Source organism: Lissotriton vulgaris, chromosome 9, assembly GCF_964263255.1.
Source record: "Lissotriton vulgaris chromosome 9, aLisVul1.2, whole genome shotgun sequence".
NCBI lineage: Eukaryota > Metazoa > Chordata > Amphibia > Caudata > Salamandridae > Lissotriton > Lissotriton vulgaris.
This window is the reverse complement of record NC_141697.1, coordinates 916613651-916634733: the sequence shown is the minus strand read 5'-3', so window position 1 is coordinate 916634733 and position 21083 is coordinate 916613651. Positions and strand designations below refer to the sequence as shown.

General features: G+C 46.2%; 1 protein-coding gene across 1 annotated transcript in view; it reads right to left on the bottom strand.

The window, feature by feature from the left end:
• The window catches only part of PARP3 (poly(ADP-ribose) polymerase family member 3), a 225347-nt gene that overhangs the window by 161347 nt on the left and 42917 nt on the right, over positions 1 to 21083 (bottom strand). Inside the window, exons 4-5 of the mRNA XM_086938724.1 lie at positions 9311 to 9508; positions 8437 to 8575 (exon numbers count right to left, since the gene is read on the bottom strand). Of these exons, the coding sequence (XP_086794850.1) occupies positions 8437 to 8575; positions 9311 to 9508 (337 nt within the window). The remainder of the gene's footprint in view (positions 1 to 8436; positions 8576 to 9310; positions 9509 to 21083) is intronic.

Below are 21083 nucleotides of genomic sequence, written 5' to 3'. Positions count from 1 at the left end.
CCAGTGTGTCTTCATAGACACCAAAATGCCCCATAGGTTGCAGCTGCCCACGATCTGGCGGTGCAGCTGTATAAGCAAAATAGGCACCAACAGGGTGCACTCCAAGCCCCACTCACCTGGGCTTCTTGTGTGCAGGGAAATAACAAGAGAGCTCAGTCCCACTAACCACTCCTTGGGGGCTGAGCGAGGGAGACTGCAGTCATTTACTGCTACCAGCGATCTTCGGACTTGCTTCAGCCTGCCCACGCCCAGTGGGAACCTTTCGGTCTCCTGGGGGTGGAGGGGAGGAGGGGGGGGGGGGCTTGTGAGGCTCTCCTCTTGTCTCCGGCAGCACAAAGCTGTGCACGCTGCAGCCTCCTGGACGGCAATTTTCGGCCACATGCAGGACTCTCCCTTCTCTCACAGGAGCCTCGCCCACAGCCAGGCTTCGCCTACTTGGCTTCCTCCCCCGGCAGGATGAAGCTCCATCCAAAGTCAGGCAACAACTGCCTGGCTTCCTGTCCTTCCCTCGGACTACGGAGCGGAGTCTCAGTCGGTTTGGTGGCAGATTCCTCAAAAGTCGCTTCAGAGGTGCGGTCACCGCACCATCCCCTGGCAACAAAAATGCAGGGTAGGTTCCTGCTGACAGTCTCTGCGCCGTCTTATCTGGTGAGCCCGCGCTGCAGGCTCCGGTGCTAATTTTGGCCCTCAACCCTGCGTCTGCTCCGCAAGGGGAGCCAGGAACACGCTCTCCTCTGCAGGATCAGGAAATTAGGGGAATTTAGCAGCGCTCTGCCTGTCTCTCACCTGCAGACATCAGTAGGGAGCAGGCAGCGCTTTCCTTCAAGAAATGCACAGGCAGGCCAGCACACATGGTTTTCTGGGCAGACTAGCAGAACCTTCAGCTGCCAAGCAGGGCAGCAGGTCAGTCCCCCGGTGGTGGTTCCTCCTGGCAGTCCGGCAGCTTGCCAGGCCCCTAGTAAGCACCAGTTGCACAAGCACATTCATGGGGTCACAGCCCCACTACTTTTACCAGTGCAAGTCTTTGTTCCCCCCGGCACAGGGCTTTGTGCCCGGCCTAAACCAGTTCTAGGGGGCACTTACTATTTTATTTACAGTGCACAACAACCTCCTTTGTAAGTGTAGGCTGTGGCCCCAGACACTCCGCAGGGGAGCAGTGCCAGCATTGTGGAAGGTAGGCACAGTCCTAATCAGGCCCCGGTGCTACTCCTCACAGCACTCCAAATGCAGATGGGCCTATTCAGCCTAGCGCTGACTCACCCAGCCCCTCTAGAGCCACTGCACCCCCCAGCCCCTGTCACTCCAGAGCCAGAAATGCAATTTACATAAGGCAGGCACAAGGACACATAGCACACACAAATGCCCACTGCTAAAAATAGCATTTTTAAAATAGCGATAAGAAAACTGCACACACCACCACGCAGCATTTATTACCACTATCCCAAACATATCAAAATGTGTTCAAACTACTCCTCTCATATCAGGAATTACCACTGAAACACTTATCAGGATATCCCCAAAGCATTCCAATGAGACCTGACCTGACCTGGTCAGTGCCGGTCGCACCTCCCGCCGCGTGGCCCACCCAGAGTGTTCCCGGATCCGCCGCCGCTGCCGATGCCAGTTGGTATCTGCCTTTATTTGTTTCATTGTTTTGTATCTGCATCGTCCTCTGTTGTGCCCCCTTATGTGCCCATCTGTCCATCACCCCCCCTTTTCTGAATCACAATTGTGCCTGCATTGACCTCTGTTCCATCGTCCTCTGTTGTGCCCCGACTGCCTGCCTTATTGTATCTGCCCCTCTGTATTGTCCTGTATCTGCCCCTGTGCATTGGCTTCCATCGTCCTCTGCTGTGCCCCTTATCGCTCCCTGCCGCTGCTCCCCCGCGGCCCCACCCCCGCTCCCTCCAGCATCACCGCTCCCCTCCCCACCCCGCTCCCGCCTCCCAGCTGCTCCTCCCACGCTCCGCCCCCTCACTCTCCATTTATGGCAGAGTGCGCGCGTGCCAATGGTGCGCAGAAGGCGCGCCAAAGGTAAGCCCGTCTGCGCCCGTCCACCCCTGGACCGCGCCCAGCGCCAGACCCCTGGCCCCCGCAGAGGCCATCCCACCCGCCGTACGTTCGACGCCGCCACCCTTAGCGCACTCAACACCGAGCGCCTCCCCGGCTGCCACCGAGCCGCCCCAGGACGCACTCACTGACCCTTCACCTGCCATTCCTGCAAGTTCTGCTTAAACCTTGGGTTCACAAGTCAAGGAACTGGTATCTCCCAAACAAATATGACCCTCATACACGTGTATGTTGGTAATTTCTCTTCAGCGGTATATACTGTGTCCCCGCTTTTCTACACGTGCGTGCGTAATCATTGAGTCATTTTTTTGTCTTGTGCACCCTCCACCAGGAGGGTTTGCCTTAGGTTTAAGGCAGTAGTGATCGTGGAAAGTGGGGGGTCTAGTGGTGGTGTTATTAAAAAATCCGGACAGCCAGACAAAGACAATTTAATAAGTCTGGATTCGGACTACGATTAAAATTTCTGGTGCACTTTGCGAATTGATAAGGGATTCGAGTGCACTATGTAAGATTTTTTAAAAAGAGGTCAACATGTTTCAGCCTTTGGTAGTCAGAGGATCCATAGGCTTTCGTCAGGACCAATAGGGGTGAGTGAATAGTGAAAAACTGTGAGAAGAATAAAGGGTTATTAACCTGAATCTTCGTGACTTAAGGTTTCATTGTACCTGCAAAATAGAAAACATACACACAAACAGCGACATACAGGGAGATGGGGTATGGAGAAACACATAATTATGTACAATAGCACCTTTATCTTTGTATTGAACTAGAAAATGGCAATACTTTCCGTCATACTCATTTCAGGCGTCAACTCTTCCATTATCATACTTCAGTAGGCAGGGGCGAATCGACTAATACTGTAGTGAGGTGCCCATAGTTCTAACATTATCACTGTGCGTGATCTATAGTGGAAGATGTTATACAATGTGGCCGTTTTGTGGTTGCGTCTAAGTACGCTGCAGACATTCTGATTTGCCAAATATTCTGAGCGTGTGGTGTTTTTTGTGCTGATAAGAATATAAGCATGCTTATAGTGACAAAAAAGTTTTCCACGAGTCGTTAGCTCAAAGTTTGGTAATGCGTGACTGCGTTCGTATTGAATACGCTGTGCGCGCTTTCATTAATAGAGCATACCTTATTAATTCTGGAAATTGCTTCCTCGGGGATTTAGGCTGATCGAGAGAGGCCTTACTGAAGGGATATTAAGAGGAAGGAGTTATCGGGCACGCTCTCTCACTTACGGTTTTCTGTGTGCTCATCGCGCATGGGTCTTCCGATTACCTTGGTGCCTTCTTGCTCGATCCTGGCAGCATGTGCTGACTCTGCCTGTCATCTCCCGGAACTACAGCGTGATGCGGTTCCGGGTGGATTTGTACTCTGTGGCAGTAGCGCTAGAAGAAATACTACAACATGCAGAACGAGCTACATGAGGGGTTTATTTATGTTCTATGGCACTGCACTCATTAATTAATTAAAAATAAAGTGCACAAATTAAGTGTTATTATTTAATTCGTTGGGGGAAAATTAAATGTTAAAATATTATAAACTTAATTTGTCAATTCTTCTAAGGTAGGCTAGGGTGGGCACGGGGATTGCTGCGCATTGGGGAGAACACAGTGGTTTGGTTGTAGTTCTCGTGGATCATTGGATCTGCAATGACGGGCTAGGTTTTTAAGGTCACTGGAATAATGCATTTATGGAGATCTGCAATGATAAACAGGGTTATCAGGCCACTGGGATACCGCACTTGTGGTGAATTGTTAAAAATGGGACTTAGAGTTTTAGATCATATGTTGAGGGACAACCAGGGAACGGAATCGTTAAGGCCTAGGGTATCTGTTTTGAGCCTATGAACCCAACGTTGTTCCTTCTCAGACAAACTCAGAAAAACTCGCTCTGACAGAACTAAAAGACAATCATGATATTGATGTCAAGAAAGGACCTTCCCATAAAGCTTGCCAAACGACCCTAGCTTGACATTTATTCAGATAAACCCCTATTATCCTTAGGTGGACCATTAAAATCCCGAAAAACACTTCTTCTGACTAGGTGTCTTATTGCCCAGGTGACCACACATTTCCACTTTGCTGAGTAACACTTCCGCTTAGAGGGTCACCATGCAACCCTTAGAATGTGCGTACAACATTCAGATGACTGTGAATGACAACATTTTAAGACTTTTAGAGCAATACCCACAAGTTGAGGCTCTTTTCTCTTCCTCCATGTTAAAAACTGCAGAACAGGTTTATATTTCTAAGGCTAATAATCTATAGTCATGGCTGCCAGTTCAAAGACCCAAGGTTGTCTTGCCACACCAATTTCACCAAAACGAGGATCACTTGAGCATAAATTTATTGACCACTTGTGCAACAAGCGGAGATGGAGTAAGAGCGCAGGCAAACATTCCCATCAACTACTTAACAGTGCATTTTCACTTGAGTGAGGGTAAGAGTAGCAGGACCAAAATACTTGGGCGTTTTGAGTTTCCTTTGGTTGAGACTCGGTTGAGGGAAGTTCCTCCTAAATGTGCAAAACATCTGTTGTAAATGTTGTTTTTGGAAGGCTCCAGCCCATCTACTTTAAATGTCATTCAGAGCGCTGTTTTTTCCCCCCTAAGTAAAGGGGTGTGCTACCAAGTGGGTGTTGTGTAACATCTCTCATCTACAAATCCCTGCTGTTTGTTGAATCAAAACCTATGATTGCAAATCGCTCAATTCTATGGTTATGATTTTGAGCTTCAACAAACTGATGTGTTTACCACTTCTATTTGATTCCATTGGTCCCTGAACCCTACATGAGGGTGCTCATAAGTGCTCTCAGTCCATGTGAGAAGCGTCTGCATTAACGGGAATAGATAGATGTGTAATTATGCTGCCTTTTACACATTGTGTGTGCTGCATCAACATAATGCCATTATTACCAAGTAATCCACAACACTAGATCCTTCCATTACTTGTTTGACTGTGTCCACTGACTGTCCAGCCATTCAAGAGATGGTCTCAGATGTAGGTGACCATATTGGACCAAAAGAAACCATGATACTGTCATACCAATTAATCTTGTTGCAGCCTTCTCTGTGGGCTAATTATACTACTGGTAAATGACATTTGCATTTCAAAGGCCTGCATGTTGTGGGTTGCATGTGTTGCCATAGCCATCAATCTATCTACGTCCGCAAACAACATTGTTTTCAACTGGACTGTATCGGTCGGCAATTTTCTAAAGTTATTGTGAATCCCAAATGGACCAAAAGCAGGATTACTCTGTTTATACTTTTCTGGTATATCTGAAAAACATTTCCTTTCACCAACATACCACACAAGAATTTGTCGGCTTAGATGCACTGCCACGACAGTTGGGCAGTTGGTAAAAACCCTTGACCCCGTCTTTATGACAAAGGTAGTATCCTGAACTGAAAGTGATAATATTTGCCATTTACCAAAAACCTCATAAATGTTTGATGCAGGAAAAAGAAAGTAGGCATCATTTAAATTGATGCTCACAAGAAAGGGGTCCTTTTCCAACTTTAGGAAGACATCTTCTAAAGCAGTTGTGAAATGTATCTTGCCATAATTATTCACTGGATTTACGTCTAAGTGTAGCATTTGTTTGTTATGAGAAATATACTAATATTTGGTATTTGCTTAGGAGATCTATACAATGTCCATGGTTGATCATCTTTAGCCCTCATTGGCTTGAAGTAATAACGTCCAATGCTTACGGGATGCATCACAGACAGAATCTGACATGGGTGATATGGTCAGAGGAAAAAAGGTTTAATGTGTCATTGTGCTGAGAAGGCGGAGTCTTTTTACTATCACATAATAACCAAAACTGAATTTTGCTGGTAAGGGGTGGCTATTGTTGCCCATCTTTTAAGACAATAACCTTGCTGTGAAAATGCTTGCCTCCCTGGAGGTCTACTTTGGTTTGAGGTTTCACACTTGTCCTGCTTTAGAGGTTTCTCTCTCTTTTCTCATTTGCTCTAGCATATTGCCAACTGAGTGCCCAAATAAATGTTCTTCCTCCAATGGTGTACTTCTCACTTGCACTTTAGGTTTGAATCCAGAGATACACTCCAAGATTGGTGTCTAATCACAAACCCTGGGCTTACCCAAGATCTGAAGTGTGTCAGCACCAACTAGGCAGACTTTAAAAAGGAAATAGCTTCTGTCTTGTCTTTGGGTGCCGTAGCTTCTACTCTTTCCTTACGTTTCCCTTGGAGATGATGTTAATCTCTATTACCACTCGTTGTTGACCGTAATTGCTTATAAGCGTCATGGATTTGGCCATTCTCAACTGGATTGGGACAGACCTTTCAATTCTCTTTCCAACTGCGTCCCAGCCCAATCAATTAGAGATGGATATAAAGCTTTCTTCACAGCTTTGGAGACAATTAGAGAATCTGAATAGGTGTAAATCTAGGACGAAGTCTGGCCCGAAACGAGGAATTACCAGGGGACTCAGACCTGGAATTACCAGTTCTGTCTGTAATTCCTCAATTCTTAGTGGACCTCTAGATACCAACTCCTAATGAGCCAGATTGTCACCACCCTCGAAGATACCAGTGCCTCAGGTATTGGGATCTGCTAAGACAGGAAAAACTGTTCACCAGCCATCTGCAGTTAATTGAGAAACTGCTGCAGGGTTGCTATCGAATTTGTTATGTTAGGTGCGTTTCAATAGCGTTCAACTCACCCAGGCAGGTTACCACTTGGTGGCCATGACAGGTTAGATTTACTATTCTCACTCCTACGTAAGCAACAGTAGGGAAATGATTGGACTTTGGGGTGAGTCTATTTACTACGCTCAATCCAACATAAAAACAACTGAAAGTGTTGGAATTCAGAGGGGTAGATTTGCTATGGTCACCCCACCTTAAGCAACAGGAAAAAAGTGATGGATTTTGGATGGTTCAGTTTTACTACTACCACTCCAACATGAGCAACAGCAGGAAAAGTGTGACAATTGGGAGGGGTTAGATTTAATATTACAACTCAAACATAAGGAACAATAGGGAAAATGTTGGACTTTACAATTCCCACTTCAACCTGGACAGAAGGAGGTGAAGTGTTGGATTGTGGAGCGGGTCAGGACAACTATTCCCACTCCAACATAAGCAACAATATAGAAAATGTTAAACTTTAGACAGCTCACATAATTTTCTCTATTCTCAATTAACATAAATTACACAGAACCATTATATTTCCATAAATGTGTCAAAATAATTCACATTATATCACATATATATTATCAAAAGCTCAAAACATAAAATTAACATATAGAAATATTCATGAAATTATATTAAAATTATATCAACTAAAATATTTTTTAAATCAATTTAAGCTACTTCCCAACCTTTTTTCCTATAATTCTAACAAACAAAAACACAAATTAAACGAATAAAATAAAATACACATTACTTCAAAAACAAATAACTGCAAAAATCACACAAAAATCATATAATACCCAAATAATAAAAAAATAATTTAATGATATGCACAATTATCTAATGAAAAATTAAATTAAAACATTTATGACCATATTTATAAAATGTATTAAACTTACAAAAGTTACTTTATCGAAATTAACACTAACAAAACAATCAATTAAAAAATAAAATTAAAAGAAAAACTTTCCATCCGATTCCCCTACAACCCAACAACTTGCACCCAAAAAATAAAAGCCTTAAAATACATTAAGAAAAAAAAACTCTAAAAATATTTAAACCTGCTTAGTACTACAATAACTTAAGAGAAAACTATTAAAACCCAATTAAATAATTTAAAAAAATGGTATGTAGGATTATATTTACAAATAAGACATAAGACTTCAATATTCTTACCTTCTATATTCAGTTAAACAATATTTTTGACAATGATATTTATGACATCATGATACTTTTAAAACAATATTTTGGCGGAATACCAATCTGCACATGTGCAGTGAAGCTATTAATGCAACTATTTTCTAATGTTACATCATGGTGTGTGCACAATAGGCAGACCTCGCTTCACATGCTAGTTAACATGTTTTTTGACATCATTCATTACACTTTTTGCTTTTTAGTGATTTTTCTGCTTGATATTTCTTCCTACATATCTTTCTTCATTTTTTTTTAAATTCAAGTTATTATCTTGATAGCACAGGACACCAGAGTTATGAGTACTGTCTTTGTTATGGTATTTACAGGACCCACCTATGTGTGCATTATGACATTAGACCATATCACTAGTCTGGCGCCGCTTATCTGTGCATGACTTACATTATTAAACCCACTACATCTTATTTATTACCATGATTTTCAGTATACACTAGTGTGAATCTTGGTAACATGCATGTCTTCACCCCAGAGCGAAGTCTCACCTATATTCATGGTCTGCATGGCGTCCTTGAACATATCATTGCTGAAGATGAGGGAGACCAGGCCCTGGGTGGGTTTATCCAGGGAACAGGGACGAACCTTCTTCTTAACTTTCTGCAGCTCCCCATCAACTGTGTCCACCTGAAGGAGCATGAAGGAGTGCTTTAGGAGCTTTACAATGAGCAAGGTACTCAAAGACACATCTGTGCCCGAGGAACATCAGGTAATTCGGAAGAATGATATATGTTTTATCTAAATGAAGTATAAATATATGCACACACTCGTACATCTTTTACATGCCACTGCCCAGTATTTGTTTGAACATTCCAATGTCAACCCTGTGGCAGTCTCCCAGTGACCTGCAAAGAAAGTCATTTCACTAACCACTCAAATAACTAATTGTGATTCCACTCTTGAAACAACCCCTGACCAGTTGATACATGCATCTCAGCCTGTCCATAAAAAAGAATGCACTGGGAGTCACACAGGACTAAACATAACACTACCTTCATTAATTATGTACCAAATGTCATGACGCTTACCAGCCATAGGATGATACCAACTGTCAAATCACCTCACTCAGAAAGTACCCACAGTCATGACCTAGTTTCACACTGAACAGCTTCGGAATCATGTACTCCCGCACTAAACTAAGAAGTCACCATATTTCTTCAGTCCCTACAATTAAGTACTCACTGGCTTGCCCTGTGACTTAACAATACTCCTCATCTCATGGCCAAGGACTACAAGAGGTATTCATTAGCCTTTCCTGTTAAAGTTTAATTCTGCCAAAAATGTTCTACTGTTCTTTAAAACACTGGTCCTCAGACGGTGGAGAGATTTTAGGAAAATTCTGGGTGCCCCAGTGCCACTCACCTTGACAGCAACTTCTGTTGCTTCGTCCTCCTCTTCACCTCGCTGCACTTCAATCATTGTATACTTTCCGGCATGCTCCACAAAATTCTCTCGGTCAGCCCAGTTATTCTTGGTTTTGTCCTTAAACTTCTTCTCAAAATCTTTCTTAGCAGCATCCAGGGAGCCACAAGGTGTCATCTTTGACTGCCCAACCTCTCCCTGTGTATCCACAGAAAAGGAAAAACAAATAGAGTCAAAGGGCTACCAAGTACCCAACGTGCTGCAGTATATACAAAAGATAACAAAAACCTAAGTAATACAGATGCCAAAAGCCTTGTGTGTCCTGGTGGGGGGGGGGGGGTATTTTTATCATCAGTTACTAGCATGTTCACACAGCTGTGCACTTGAAAACTTGTAACTACACAGAAGAGATTTGATATTAATTTCATAGCGAGCATTTCCGTGCCTGCAAGGACCCCCATTGTGGACCTGCTCACTGCATTGCCAGAACCCGAAAACGAGGGCATCTTCCCTTTGGAACCCTAAAACGAGGGCATCTTCCCTTTGGATTCCAGTCAACCCTTGGATACCCTCCTTGAATACTGTTGAATATTGTTTCTTGGGCTGAATCCTTTCTTAGTCTCATTCCATCGTGGGACTACTGCAAATGTGTACTCTTAAGGCAATTATCCTTTGTCCTGAGGATGAACCGATATTATTTGTGGTTCGAAACGTCGACCTAAATGCACTAAATGCATATTTGATATATACTTTTCATGCATATGTGTATGTTATAGATTGTCTGTTATATGATTTACAATAATCAGATGACCTGTTATTGCCTACTACTTCCCCCTTGTTTGTGCTCTCAGTGTGTTAGTCAGACATCGGCTGGTGTCCCGCTTCTATCACACGCAGTGGTTTATTGTTTCGTGACCATTTCTTATCAAGGTAATAAATTGTCCGGCTGGACATTTCCTCAAAAAAAATATAGTTCCATTTGGTCTATATTCATTTTTCTTAAATGTTTTTCTGTCTAAGGACCTTTGTCTTTGAAATAAAGTACCTACCCATGGTCCTTAGCATATTGCGCCTTGGGTTCCCTTGTCTTGGTTAAATAGCATGTAAATTTACAGCACCACATGCTACGAACAGATGACTGCAAGGTAAGGTTTTCCATTCATAGTGTGCGTCGCTGGAGATACACAGGATTTACATACAATGCTTTACATAGAATATAAAAACAGTGCCTCTTCAAAGCGGTTGCTAACTATCCGAGGATACAGATGTTTCAAAAAGTATTCTCATGACAGCTTGGCCAACTTAAACTTGTTGAAGTACATCAACATAGTAATGCTTTGTGAAGGTATGTAGAATTAACCAAGTAGCAGCCTTGCTGATATCCATTTAAAAAAATGTATACAGAGAGGCTAACACTGCACCCTTTTAGCGTGCAGCGTTGGCTCTAGGGGGCAGGGAGAGTGTGCGCTTAGGGCCAGATGTAGGTAAAATTCAATTTAGCGAGTGCTTAATAGTGATTTTTACTGAATCGCTATTAAGGACTCGCTAAATTGAATGTAGGTAGGAATCGCTAAAATATTAGCGATTCCTTAAAATTCCTTAATAACGAACCGCAAACTGAGATAAGGAAGGGCTAGGAGGCCCACAGGAATGAATGGGAAGATATTCACTATTTGGGATTCGCTAATAAAGAGTCGCAAATAGCGGGAGCTATTTCAAGGGTGCCAAAAGAACACCCAGTTGCACACCTGAAATGTGCATGTGTGCACATGTGGCACACATACATGCCCTAAGGGCATGAATGTGTGCCAAATGGCACTTTAAAAAAAAAACGAATTACCACCAACTTGAAGTTGGTGGTAATTAGCGATTCCTTAAGCCTAAAGTGCACTTTCTTTTGTGCTACCTACATTGCATTTAAGGAATCGCAATTAGCGATTCCTTAAATGCAAGAGCAAAATAAGGAAGAGCAAAATAAGGAATAGCAAATTTTGCGATTCCTTATTTGCTAGTAGGTTTAAACTCGCCTACATTTCTCTCAGCCAAATACCGGTCTGCAATACCGGTCTGCATTACCGCTTGGTATTTAGCCACCTACATCTGGTCCTTAGTCTTGGCATGGCAACTTTGAAACAATGCAACCAACTACATGGCAAAGCCAGCTTTAGAGATGGCAGAGCCCTTGTGAAAATTGGAGAAGGCCACAAAAAGCTATAAAATGTTAAGTAGACTTTCTGAATAGGCTAGTCCGATCAATGTAGCAGACATGCGTTCTCTTAACATAGAGAGTGTTAAGTACCCATTCTGCCATAGACTCTAGTTATGGGGAAAAAAACAGGCAGGTCAATCAATCAATTAGTTTATCTAATAGAGCGCGACTACTCACCTGTGAGGGTCTCAAGGCGACAAGGGGGCATGGGGGTTCTGCAGTTTGATTGGTGTGGAATGGTGCAATAATCTTAGGCAGTAATTTGAGGCTGGTCATAAAAACGACCCTGTCCTTGTGCACCTGAAAAAACGTGCCCCTTCCAAGAGAGGAACTGCAGTTTGCACAAGTGCATGGTCTCTAAAGGAGGACACATAAGTGAGCACTTTATTGAGGTTCCAAGAAGGTGCCAAGGGAATGTTTTAGAAGTATTACACTCTTTAGGCCCTCCATACGAGCTTTCTTGTCTGGTATCCTTAACAGGGAGAGTTCTATCTGTTTTGGAAACATGCTGTGATTGCTATTATGCACAGATGTATAGATGTGTAGGCAAGACCTGCGTTGTACAAGTTTAGAAGGGAGTGTAGGAGAGTAGGGTCTGCAATCCTATGATCACCCAGATTTTTTGCTTTTGTTTCACTGGTTTACGACTTTCTCTGGCTGTGGGCCTGCCAATCAGACCCACAGCCTGGCTGTTCTCTTTCTAAATTACCTCATGTACCCTAGGTGCATCTACCAAATTGGTACTGGGCCACCTTATCAGACCCTGTAACTCAGGGCATAGGTGTACCCAGGGCTACCAGGGGCTGCAGCACGTATTGTGCCACCCCTGGCTGGCCTCCTAAATTTGACACAACTGGCTGCATGACAGCTGGGGCAAAGTCGTGTAATCACCCTTTGCTGTAGGTGTAGTATACCTATACCTAACCCTAAAATGGACACACAGATTCCTATCAGTCACTCCTATGGCAGGCCTTGACAATCCTGAAGGCAGAGTGCTTGGAATCGTGTGAGATGGTGCTCTGGCATGAGCTGAGCCTGTCTGCAGCTTGCGGAATCAAGTCCTGATAGCTGCTCCATGATATCGCATACCATATACTCTTAAGTGCATTATAATCCTCGCGGTTAAATGCTATCTTTGGTATTGCTTTATCAAAACATGTCGAGTAAGGTGTCATACGAATTGGAATACTAACCCCTCGCCAATTCTGGCGACGGGGTTAGCATTCCACCCTTCTAGAGGGACACGACATGTATGTAACTGTGAACCCCGGTTAAAGTTAACTGAAGCCTCAGCTCCACAAAATGGATGCTGCCACCACAGACACGAGTCTGACCCCCTGCAGCTGGGAGTCCTTCCAGCGAGGGGAGCCTGGACAAAGGGTTTCCTGTCAGGGGCGGTGCTAGCACCGTCCCAGACATGGTTTTGTGTATCCTGGGTAGGCAGGGCTTTACAGGAAGGTGACTGCTGAGTGGCACCCCGGTGCTCACTACGCATAGGCCGGTCTGAACCAGTTCCAGGGGCACACCAGCCCCTGGCCTGGGGAAGTCCGGCATGGCTGAGGGGTGTAACCACCCCCCACCTAGTCCCACCCATAGGCAGGACCTAGTCACCGGGTCAGCCCCCTTTTTTAGTATAAAGATGGGAGCGGGCCCCCTGTTAAAATTAGATCATCTTTGGAATCAAGATACCACTTTCTTCGAAAGGACTTCACGATTTCTTCTTCAAGATTCTCCCTTGTGGCTAAGGAGTAGTCACCCTGCATCCGCAGGCACCATCCTAAAGAACACTGCGGTCTGCTGCAAGTCCTTCATCACGAATCCGACGACCCAGCTCGACGAGACCCGGCTTCCCTGGCACCTCTGACCTCTACTCACCTCTACAGCCAAGCTGAGAACCGTGAGTGCGACGAGACCTCAAGGGACCGACGATCGCCAAGACTGCACGACATCTTTATTGCAAGCCCACCGAGTCTTCCACTGGTGAGTGCTTTGGGGTCCGAGAAGCCCCAACCCTGCGCAGCTCCAGCACCCAAGATCAGCCTCCCTGCATCTCCACGATCGGCGTGGGGCCCTTCTGCTGTTTGCTGTGCACCGCGTTGTTTGGCTACTAGCCGGCTGGCTTGTGGCCTTCTGAACGACGCCCGACGACAACTCTTCTGCTGGTCTGGTTGCTCCAGGCTGGCCCTTGCTTCCTTCTTCAAGAGAGGCACCCCGGACCCTCCTGGTCCACTCCAGACGCCATTTTAGGTCCACCGCGTGGGCTTGAATTTGCCAAGGCTTTGTTGCCCAATCCTGGGTCCAGCGACGCCGACAGCTTCTATCTTCGTGGGACAGCTCGATCCTCCATCCTGGTCGCCGACAACGCCTCCTGGTCCGTGAGATCTTCGAGTCAAGCGTCACCCACTCACCTAGTCGAGGTGGCTACCATCCGGTGCCCTCCTGGTGCCCACTGACTACTGGCTAGTAGTCTCGAACTTGGTCCCCTCTGCTTTCAGGTGCCATCTATCTTCAAGATCCAGGCTTGGATCCGACTGAACTTTCTTCACTGGTCACCGGCCAGCATCTTTTCTTCCGGCTCCTGGTCCGTCTACGAGGATTCCCGACGTCTTTTCAGACCTATGCAGCTGCAGCCCCTGGGCTAGGTAACTTCGGCATTTCGGTGCCCCAGCATAGCCTCACTATCCAAGGGTCAGAATCTACTTTCGTTTTCTCCCTACCAGGTCGGGTTCGCCCGAGAACACTAACTTTCTATTTCCTAGCTACCATAGACTTTTGTCCCGCATCTCGCGTGAGAGTGCACACACTGCACCCGAGTCCCCTAGGCCTCCTAGACATAATCTAACGATTCCCTAGTCAAGTCCTAGCGACTCCAAAAGCTATTAGTACTGTACTTACCTGCTAGGAATTTCGCATTCCACTTTCAGAGTATATGGTTTTCCGTGCCCCTCGGGCATTTGTATATACTGTGCTAACTTAAGTATTTTTGTAAGAGTTTTGGTTTGTGCTTAGTACCCTGTCCTCATAAAGAGTACAGGGCTGTTGTGATCTTTAAATAAATAACTGTTTATTTTCATAACACTTGTGTGGTGTCCTTTCACTTGGTATTCAAGGGGTATATGTGTGGTAAACAGCTGGCTTAACACGCCCTCTCGAGTCTTTAGCCTTAGACTGCTCGTATCCACGCTACTAGGATAGCTGGTCTATAAGGTTGACTTACAACCAATCATCAATAAGGGTTGCTGGACTGATACATAGTGTTCACTAGAATAGTGAGCACTGCATATCAGGCCACCTTCTCACATTGGTGGCAGCGGTGGGATTTGAGCTTGCTGTTGTTTTACCACACGTATCCTAAGAATATCTTGTTGAAAGATCACATAAGTACTGTTAGGTACACATAACTAAAGCTTAGAATACTCTGAGTTCTACTGAACCAGCTGTTGTAGCTCCTCAAGGCTTAGCACACCTTGGCTGCAACTCTTAGCAAGGGATCAGTAGGTAAACACATAGTGTAGGTAGGTGCATCACTTACACCACACTAGAAACAGTATGTCGGACAAAGGAGGAAACACTGAGGTTCCCCTTGTGTCAGTTGACCCTCCACAGGTCATCCCTTCAAGATATACTGCGCTTAGCTTCCATGAGTTACGACAAGTGTGTACCTCTAGGAAGATTAAGCAGGGGTCTAACCCCACAACTGCCTTTCTGATTGGTCTCTTAGAGACTCATGATGCAAGGAGGGCTGGTAACCCAGACCCTTCTAATTCAGATGGCAACATGCCCTCCTTACAGGGTCCCTTTGATGCCCAGGACCATCCTCTTCAGGAAGCAGATGATGCTGATGATGAGGATGATGATTTGGTATCAGGGGATGAGGCAGAAAAGGAACAGGTAGAAGTCAGCAGACTAACCAGGTCCAACTTAAGCAGACATGAGATGGGCACTAGGGGACCCTTGGGGCCACTCTCAGGTCAGCTTAACATTGGGAATGGACGAGATAGATCTCTATCAAGAGGCTCTATCAGATCCCTTCATACCAATGGCTCTCAACGTTCCTCTCAAAGGGGAATGACATCTCCCCAGAGGAGAATGTATGAAGCTAAGGAAAAGGCAGCCAATCTGAGGATTGAAAGGGAAGAACTTGCCCTGGCCAAAGAGAGGCTTGCCTTTGCTAGAGAGCAACAATTGAGTGGGACAGTCCCCACTGGTGGCAGCATTGTACCTAGCAATAGGGAAAGGAGTTTTGATACAAAACACCTTGGTAAGATAGTGCCCCCCTTTAAACAAGGGGATGACATCCACAAATGGATTACTGCTTTGGAGAGGGCCTGCACTGTGCAAGGTGTTCCCCCAAGTCAGTGGGCAGCTATCTTGTGGCTCTCCTTTGAGGGTAAAGGAAGAGACAAGCTCCTCACCACAAGGGTGGAGGATGCTAATGATTACCAAGTCTTGAAAAATGCACTGGTTGATGGGTTTGGCCTAACCACTGAGCAGTACAGGGTGCTGTTCAGGGATACCCAGAAAACTCAGTCTCAAGATTGGGCTGACTTTGTAGATTGTGCCACTAAGGCTTTTGAGGGCTGGTTGCTGGGCAGTAAGGTTACTGATTATAAAGGATTGTACAATTTGATGATGAGAGAGCAAATTTTAAACAATTGTCAGAACCAGTTGTTGCATCAGCATCTTGTTGACTCAGATCTGACCTCTCCCCAAGAATTGGGAAAGAAGGCAGACAGATGGGTTAGAACAAGAGTTAAACAGAACCAGGGCCAGAATCAAGGTGGTCAGAAGAAAGCAGACCAGAAGGGTAAGGATTCGAAAGGGGAACAAAATGACCAGAAGTCTTCGACAGGTCCCCAACAACCCAAAGAGGGTGGGGGTCAGGCTCCCCAAAAGAAGAAAGAAGGCCAATCTAAAAGGTGGTGCCAATACTGCAAAAGTAAAACTCACTGGTTTAGTGAGTGCACCAAGAAAGGAGGAGGGCAGACTCCTGCCACTGCAGCCCCTAAGGCACCTGTGCCCCCTAGTACAACCAGCAGTGGTAGTGCACCTCCCAAGGGTTTAGTAGGGTTAACCCTGGGTTCTGAGGGGAGTGACAACTTAGTTGGCACCCTCACTCAGGCTGTCCTTGTCAGTACAGGGGATATGGATATGTCCCCTGACATAAGTCCCAATACTTTGGGCAAATACAGACAGACACCTTTTATTAATGGAAAAATGGCTCAGGCCTATAGGGACACTTGTGCCAGTGTCACAATGGTGACACCTAGCTTTGTGGACCCTGGACAGATCATGCCAGGTACAGAATTCCTGGTGACCAATGCAAGCAATGTCACTACCAATCATAGTATGGCAATTGTAGCTTTCTCCTGGGGAGGGGTAACTGGCCAAAAGAAGGTTGTAGTTAGTTCAGACCTCCCAGTGGATTGTTTGTTGGGCAATGATTTGGAGTCATCACAATGGTCAGAAGTGGAGCAGAGGACTCATCTGGAAATGTTAGGTTTGCCAGCACATGTGTTTGCTGTGACTAGGTCACAGGCCAGAAGATGCCCCACTGAACAGGTGCTGGATCCTGGAACAATGGACCAGACACCTTCCAAGAAAAAGAGCAGTAGGGTTAAGGCTGTGCCTTCCCCCTTGCCCCAGGTTGTGGATCAAGTCTCAGAGGAGGCTGACCTGCAGGAATTGAGGGAAACTGAGCCTAGAGAGTTTGAACTTGATCAAGTTGAATTCTTGGGTTCAGGGGGACCCTCAAGGGAAGACCTGGGGAAGGACCAGTTAGGCTGCCCTTCTCTTGAACCCCTCAGACAGCAGGCTGCTGCTGAGGCTGCTGGGAACGCCACAGGTACCCACAAGGTATACTGGGAAGATGGACTCCTGTACACTGAGTCAAGAGACCCCAAGCCTGGCATGACCAGGAGGCTGGTTGTACCCTTGTCTCAGAGAGGTTTCCTACTTACCTTGGCCCATGAGATTCCCTTAGCAGGACACTTAGGCCAGACAAAGACTTGGGACAGGCTTGTCTCACACTTTCACTGGCCTCACATGAATGAGGATACCAAGGAGTTTTGTCGCTCCTGTGTCACTTGCCAAGCCAGTGGTAAGTCAGGTGGCACAACAAAGGCCCCCCTTATACCAATGCCTGTGGTGGGGGTGCCCTTTGAAAGAGTGGGGATTGACATTGTTGGTCCAATGGAACCCCAGACAGCATCAGGGCACAAGTTTATACTGGTGGTAGTGGATCATGCCACCAGGTATCCTGAAGCTATTCCACTTAGGACCACCACAGCCCCTGTGGTGGCAAGGGCCCTAGTTGGAGTGTTCTCCAGAGTGGGCTTCCCTAAGGAGGTTGTCTCTGACAGAGGTGCAAACTTCATGTCAAGCTATTTAACTGCTATGTGGAAGGAGTGTGGTGTCAATTACAAATTCACTACACCCTATCACCCACAATGCAATGGGCTTGTTGAAAGGTTCAACAGGACCCTAAAAGGGATGATTCATGGACTACCTGAAACACTCAGGCGTAGATGGGATGTCCTGATGCCCTGCCTTCTGTTTGCTTACAGAGAGGTCCCACAAAAGGGGGTTGGCTACAGCCCTTTTGAACTTTTGTATGGGCATCCTGTGAGAGGCCCCTTGTGTTTGGTGAAGGAAGGATGGGAGAGACCTCTCAAAAAGCCTGCAACCAACATAATGGACTATGTACTTGGTCTCCGCTCCAGGATGGCTGAGTATATGGAGAAGGCATCAGAAAACCTTAAGGCCAGTCAAGAACTTCAAAAAGCTTGGCATGACCAAAAGGCTGTCCTGACTGTTTATCAGCCTGGACAGAAGGTGTGGGTGCTGGAGCCAGTGGCCCCAGCAGCACTCAAAGACAAATGGTCTGGGCCCCACACAATCCTTGAGCAAAAGGGAGAGGTCACCTACCTGGTGGACCTTGGAACTCCCAGGAGTCCCCATAGGGTACTCCATGTCAACAGGCTCAAAGCATATGTCGACAGGAAGGACATGAGCTTGCTCATGGCCATAGATGAGGGACAGGAGGAAGAGAGTGACCCTCTCCCAGACCTGCTCACTCAGAATCCTGATGATGGGTCAGTAGATGGTGTTGTCTTTTGTGGCAGCCTCTCTGAACATCAGCAGAAAGACTGTAAACAGGTTCTTCAGTCTTTCAGACATATGTTCTCTCTGACACCCAGTCAGACCAATTGGTGTACCCATGAGGTTGACACTGGTGACAGCCTGCCAGTCAAGAGTAAAATCTACAGGCAGCCTGATCATGTTAGAGACTGCATAAAAACTGAAGTGCAGAAAATGTTGGAATTGGGAGTCATTGAACCCTCAGATAGCCCTTGGGCTAGTCCAGTAGTTCTAGTGCCAAAGCCTCACACCCAAGATGGTAAGAGAGAGATGAGGTTTTGCGTAGACTACAGGGGTCTCAATGCAGTCACTAAGACTGATGCCCATCCAATACCAAGGGCAGATGAACTTATAGATAGATTGGCTTCTGCCAACTACTTAAGTACATTTGACTTAACAGCTGGGTATTGGCAAATCAGGTTAGCTGAGGATGCCAAGCCCAAAACAGCATTTTCAACCCCTGGTGGGCATTATCAATTTGTGGTAATGCCCTTTGGTCTGAAAAATGCACCTGCCACCTTCCAAAGGTTGGTGAATCAAGTCCTTACTGGGCTGGATGACTTCTGTGCAGCATATCTAGATGATATTGCTGTCTTTAGCTCCACCTGGGAGGATCACCTGGTCCACCTGAGGAAAGTGTTAGAGGCTCTGCAAGCAGCAGGCCTCACTATCAAGGCCACCAAGTGCCAGATAGGGCAGACACAGGTTGTATACCTGGGCCACCTTGTAGGTGGAGGCCAGGTTCAGCCACTGGAGAGCAAAATACAGTCAATCAGGGACTGGGCTCCTCCAACCACCCAGACTCAGGTTCGAGCTTTCTTGGGCCTGACTGGATACTACAGAAAATTTGTCAGGAACTATGGTTCCATTGTGACACCATTAAATGAACTGACAAGTAAGAAAATGCCAAAAAAGGTTCAGTGGACAGCAGGCTGTCAAAAAGCATTCGATGACCTAAAGCAGGCCATGTGCACAGCACCTATCCTTAAGAGTCCAGACTACTCCAAACCATTCATTGTCCAAACAGATGCTTCTGAGTTGGGTGTGGGAGCTGTTCTTTCTCAACTGAATTTTGATGGTCAGGATCAGCCCATTGCTTTTATAAGCAGAAGGCTGACCCCCAGAGAGAAGAATTGGTCAGCTATTGAGAGGGAGGCCTTTGCTGTGGTTTGGGCCCTGAAGAAGCTGAGGCCATACTTGTTTGGCACTCACTTCAAGATTCAGACCGACCATAAGCCCCTCTTGTGGCTAAATCAGATGAAGGGTGAAAACCCCAAACTGCTTAGGTGGTCCATTTCCCTACAGGGGATGGACTTTACAGTGGAACATAGACCTGGTACTGATCATGGCAATGCCGATGGGCTCTCCAGATATTTCCACTTAGAACAAGAAGACTCACCTGGTCAAGGTTAGCTTATTGTCCCAAAGTTTGGGGGGGGGTCATGTAGGAGAGTAGGGTCTGCAATCCTATGATCACCCAGATTTTTTGCTTTTGTTTCACTGGTTTACGACTTTCTCTGGCTGTGGGCCTGCCAATCAGACCCACAGCCTGGCTGTTCTCTTTCTAAATTACCTCATGTACCCTAGGTGCATCTACCAAATTGGTACTGGGCCACCTTATCAGACCCTGTAACTCAGGGCATAGGTGTACCCAGGGCTACCAGGGGCTGCAGCACGTATTGTGCCACCCCTGGCTGGCCTCCTAAATTTGACACAACTGGCTGCATGACAGCTGGGGCAAAGTCGTGTAATCACCCTTTGCTGTAGGTGTAGTATACCTATACCTAACCCTAAAATGGACACACAGATTCCTATCAGTCACTCCTATGGCAGGCCTTGACAATCCTGAAGGCAGAGTGCTTGGAATCGTGTGAGATGGTGCTCTGGCATGAGCTGAGCCTGTCTGCAGCTTGCGGAATCAAGTCCTGATAGCTGCTCCATGATATCGCATACCATATACTCTTAAGTGCATTATAATCCTCGCGGTTAAATGCTATCTTTGGTATTGCTTTATCAAAACATGTCGAGTAAGGTGTCATACGAATTGGAATACTAACCCCTCGCCAATTCTGGCGACGGGGTTAGCATTCCACCCTTCTAGAGGGACACGACATGTATGTAACTGTGAACCCCGGTTAAAGTTAACTGAAGCCTCAGCTCCACAAAATGGATGCTGCCACCACAGACACGAGTCTGACCCCCTGCAGCTGGGAGTCCTTCCAGCGAGGGGAGCCTGGACAAAGGGTTTCCTGTCAGGGGCGGTGCTAGCACCGTCCCAGACATGGTTTTGTGTATCCTGGGTAGGCAGGGCTTTACAGGAAGGTGACTGCTGAGTGGCACCCCGGTGCTCACTACGCATAGGCCGGTCTGAACCAGTTCCAGGGGCACACCAGCCCCTGGCCTGGGGAAGTCCGGCATGGCTGA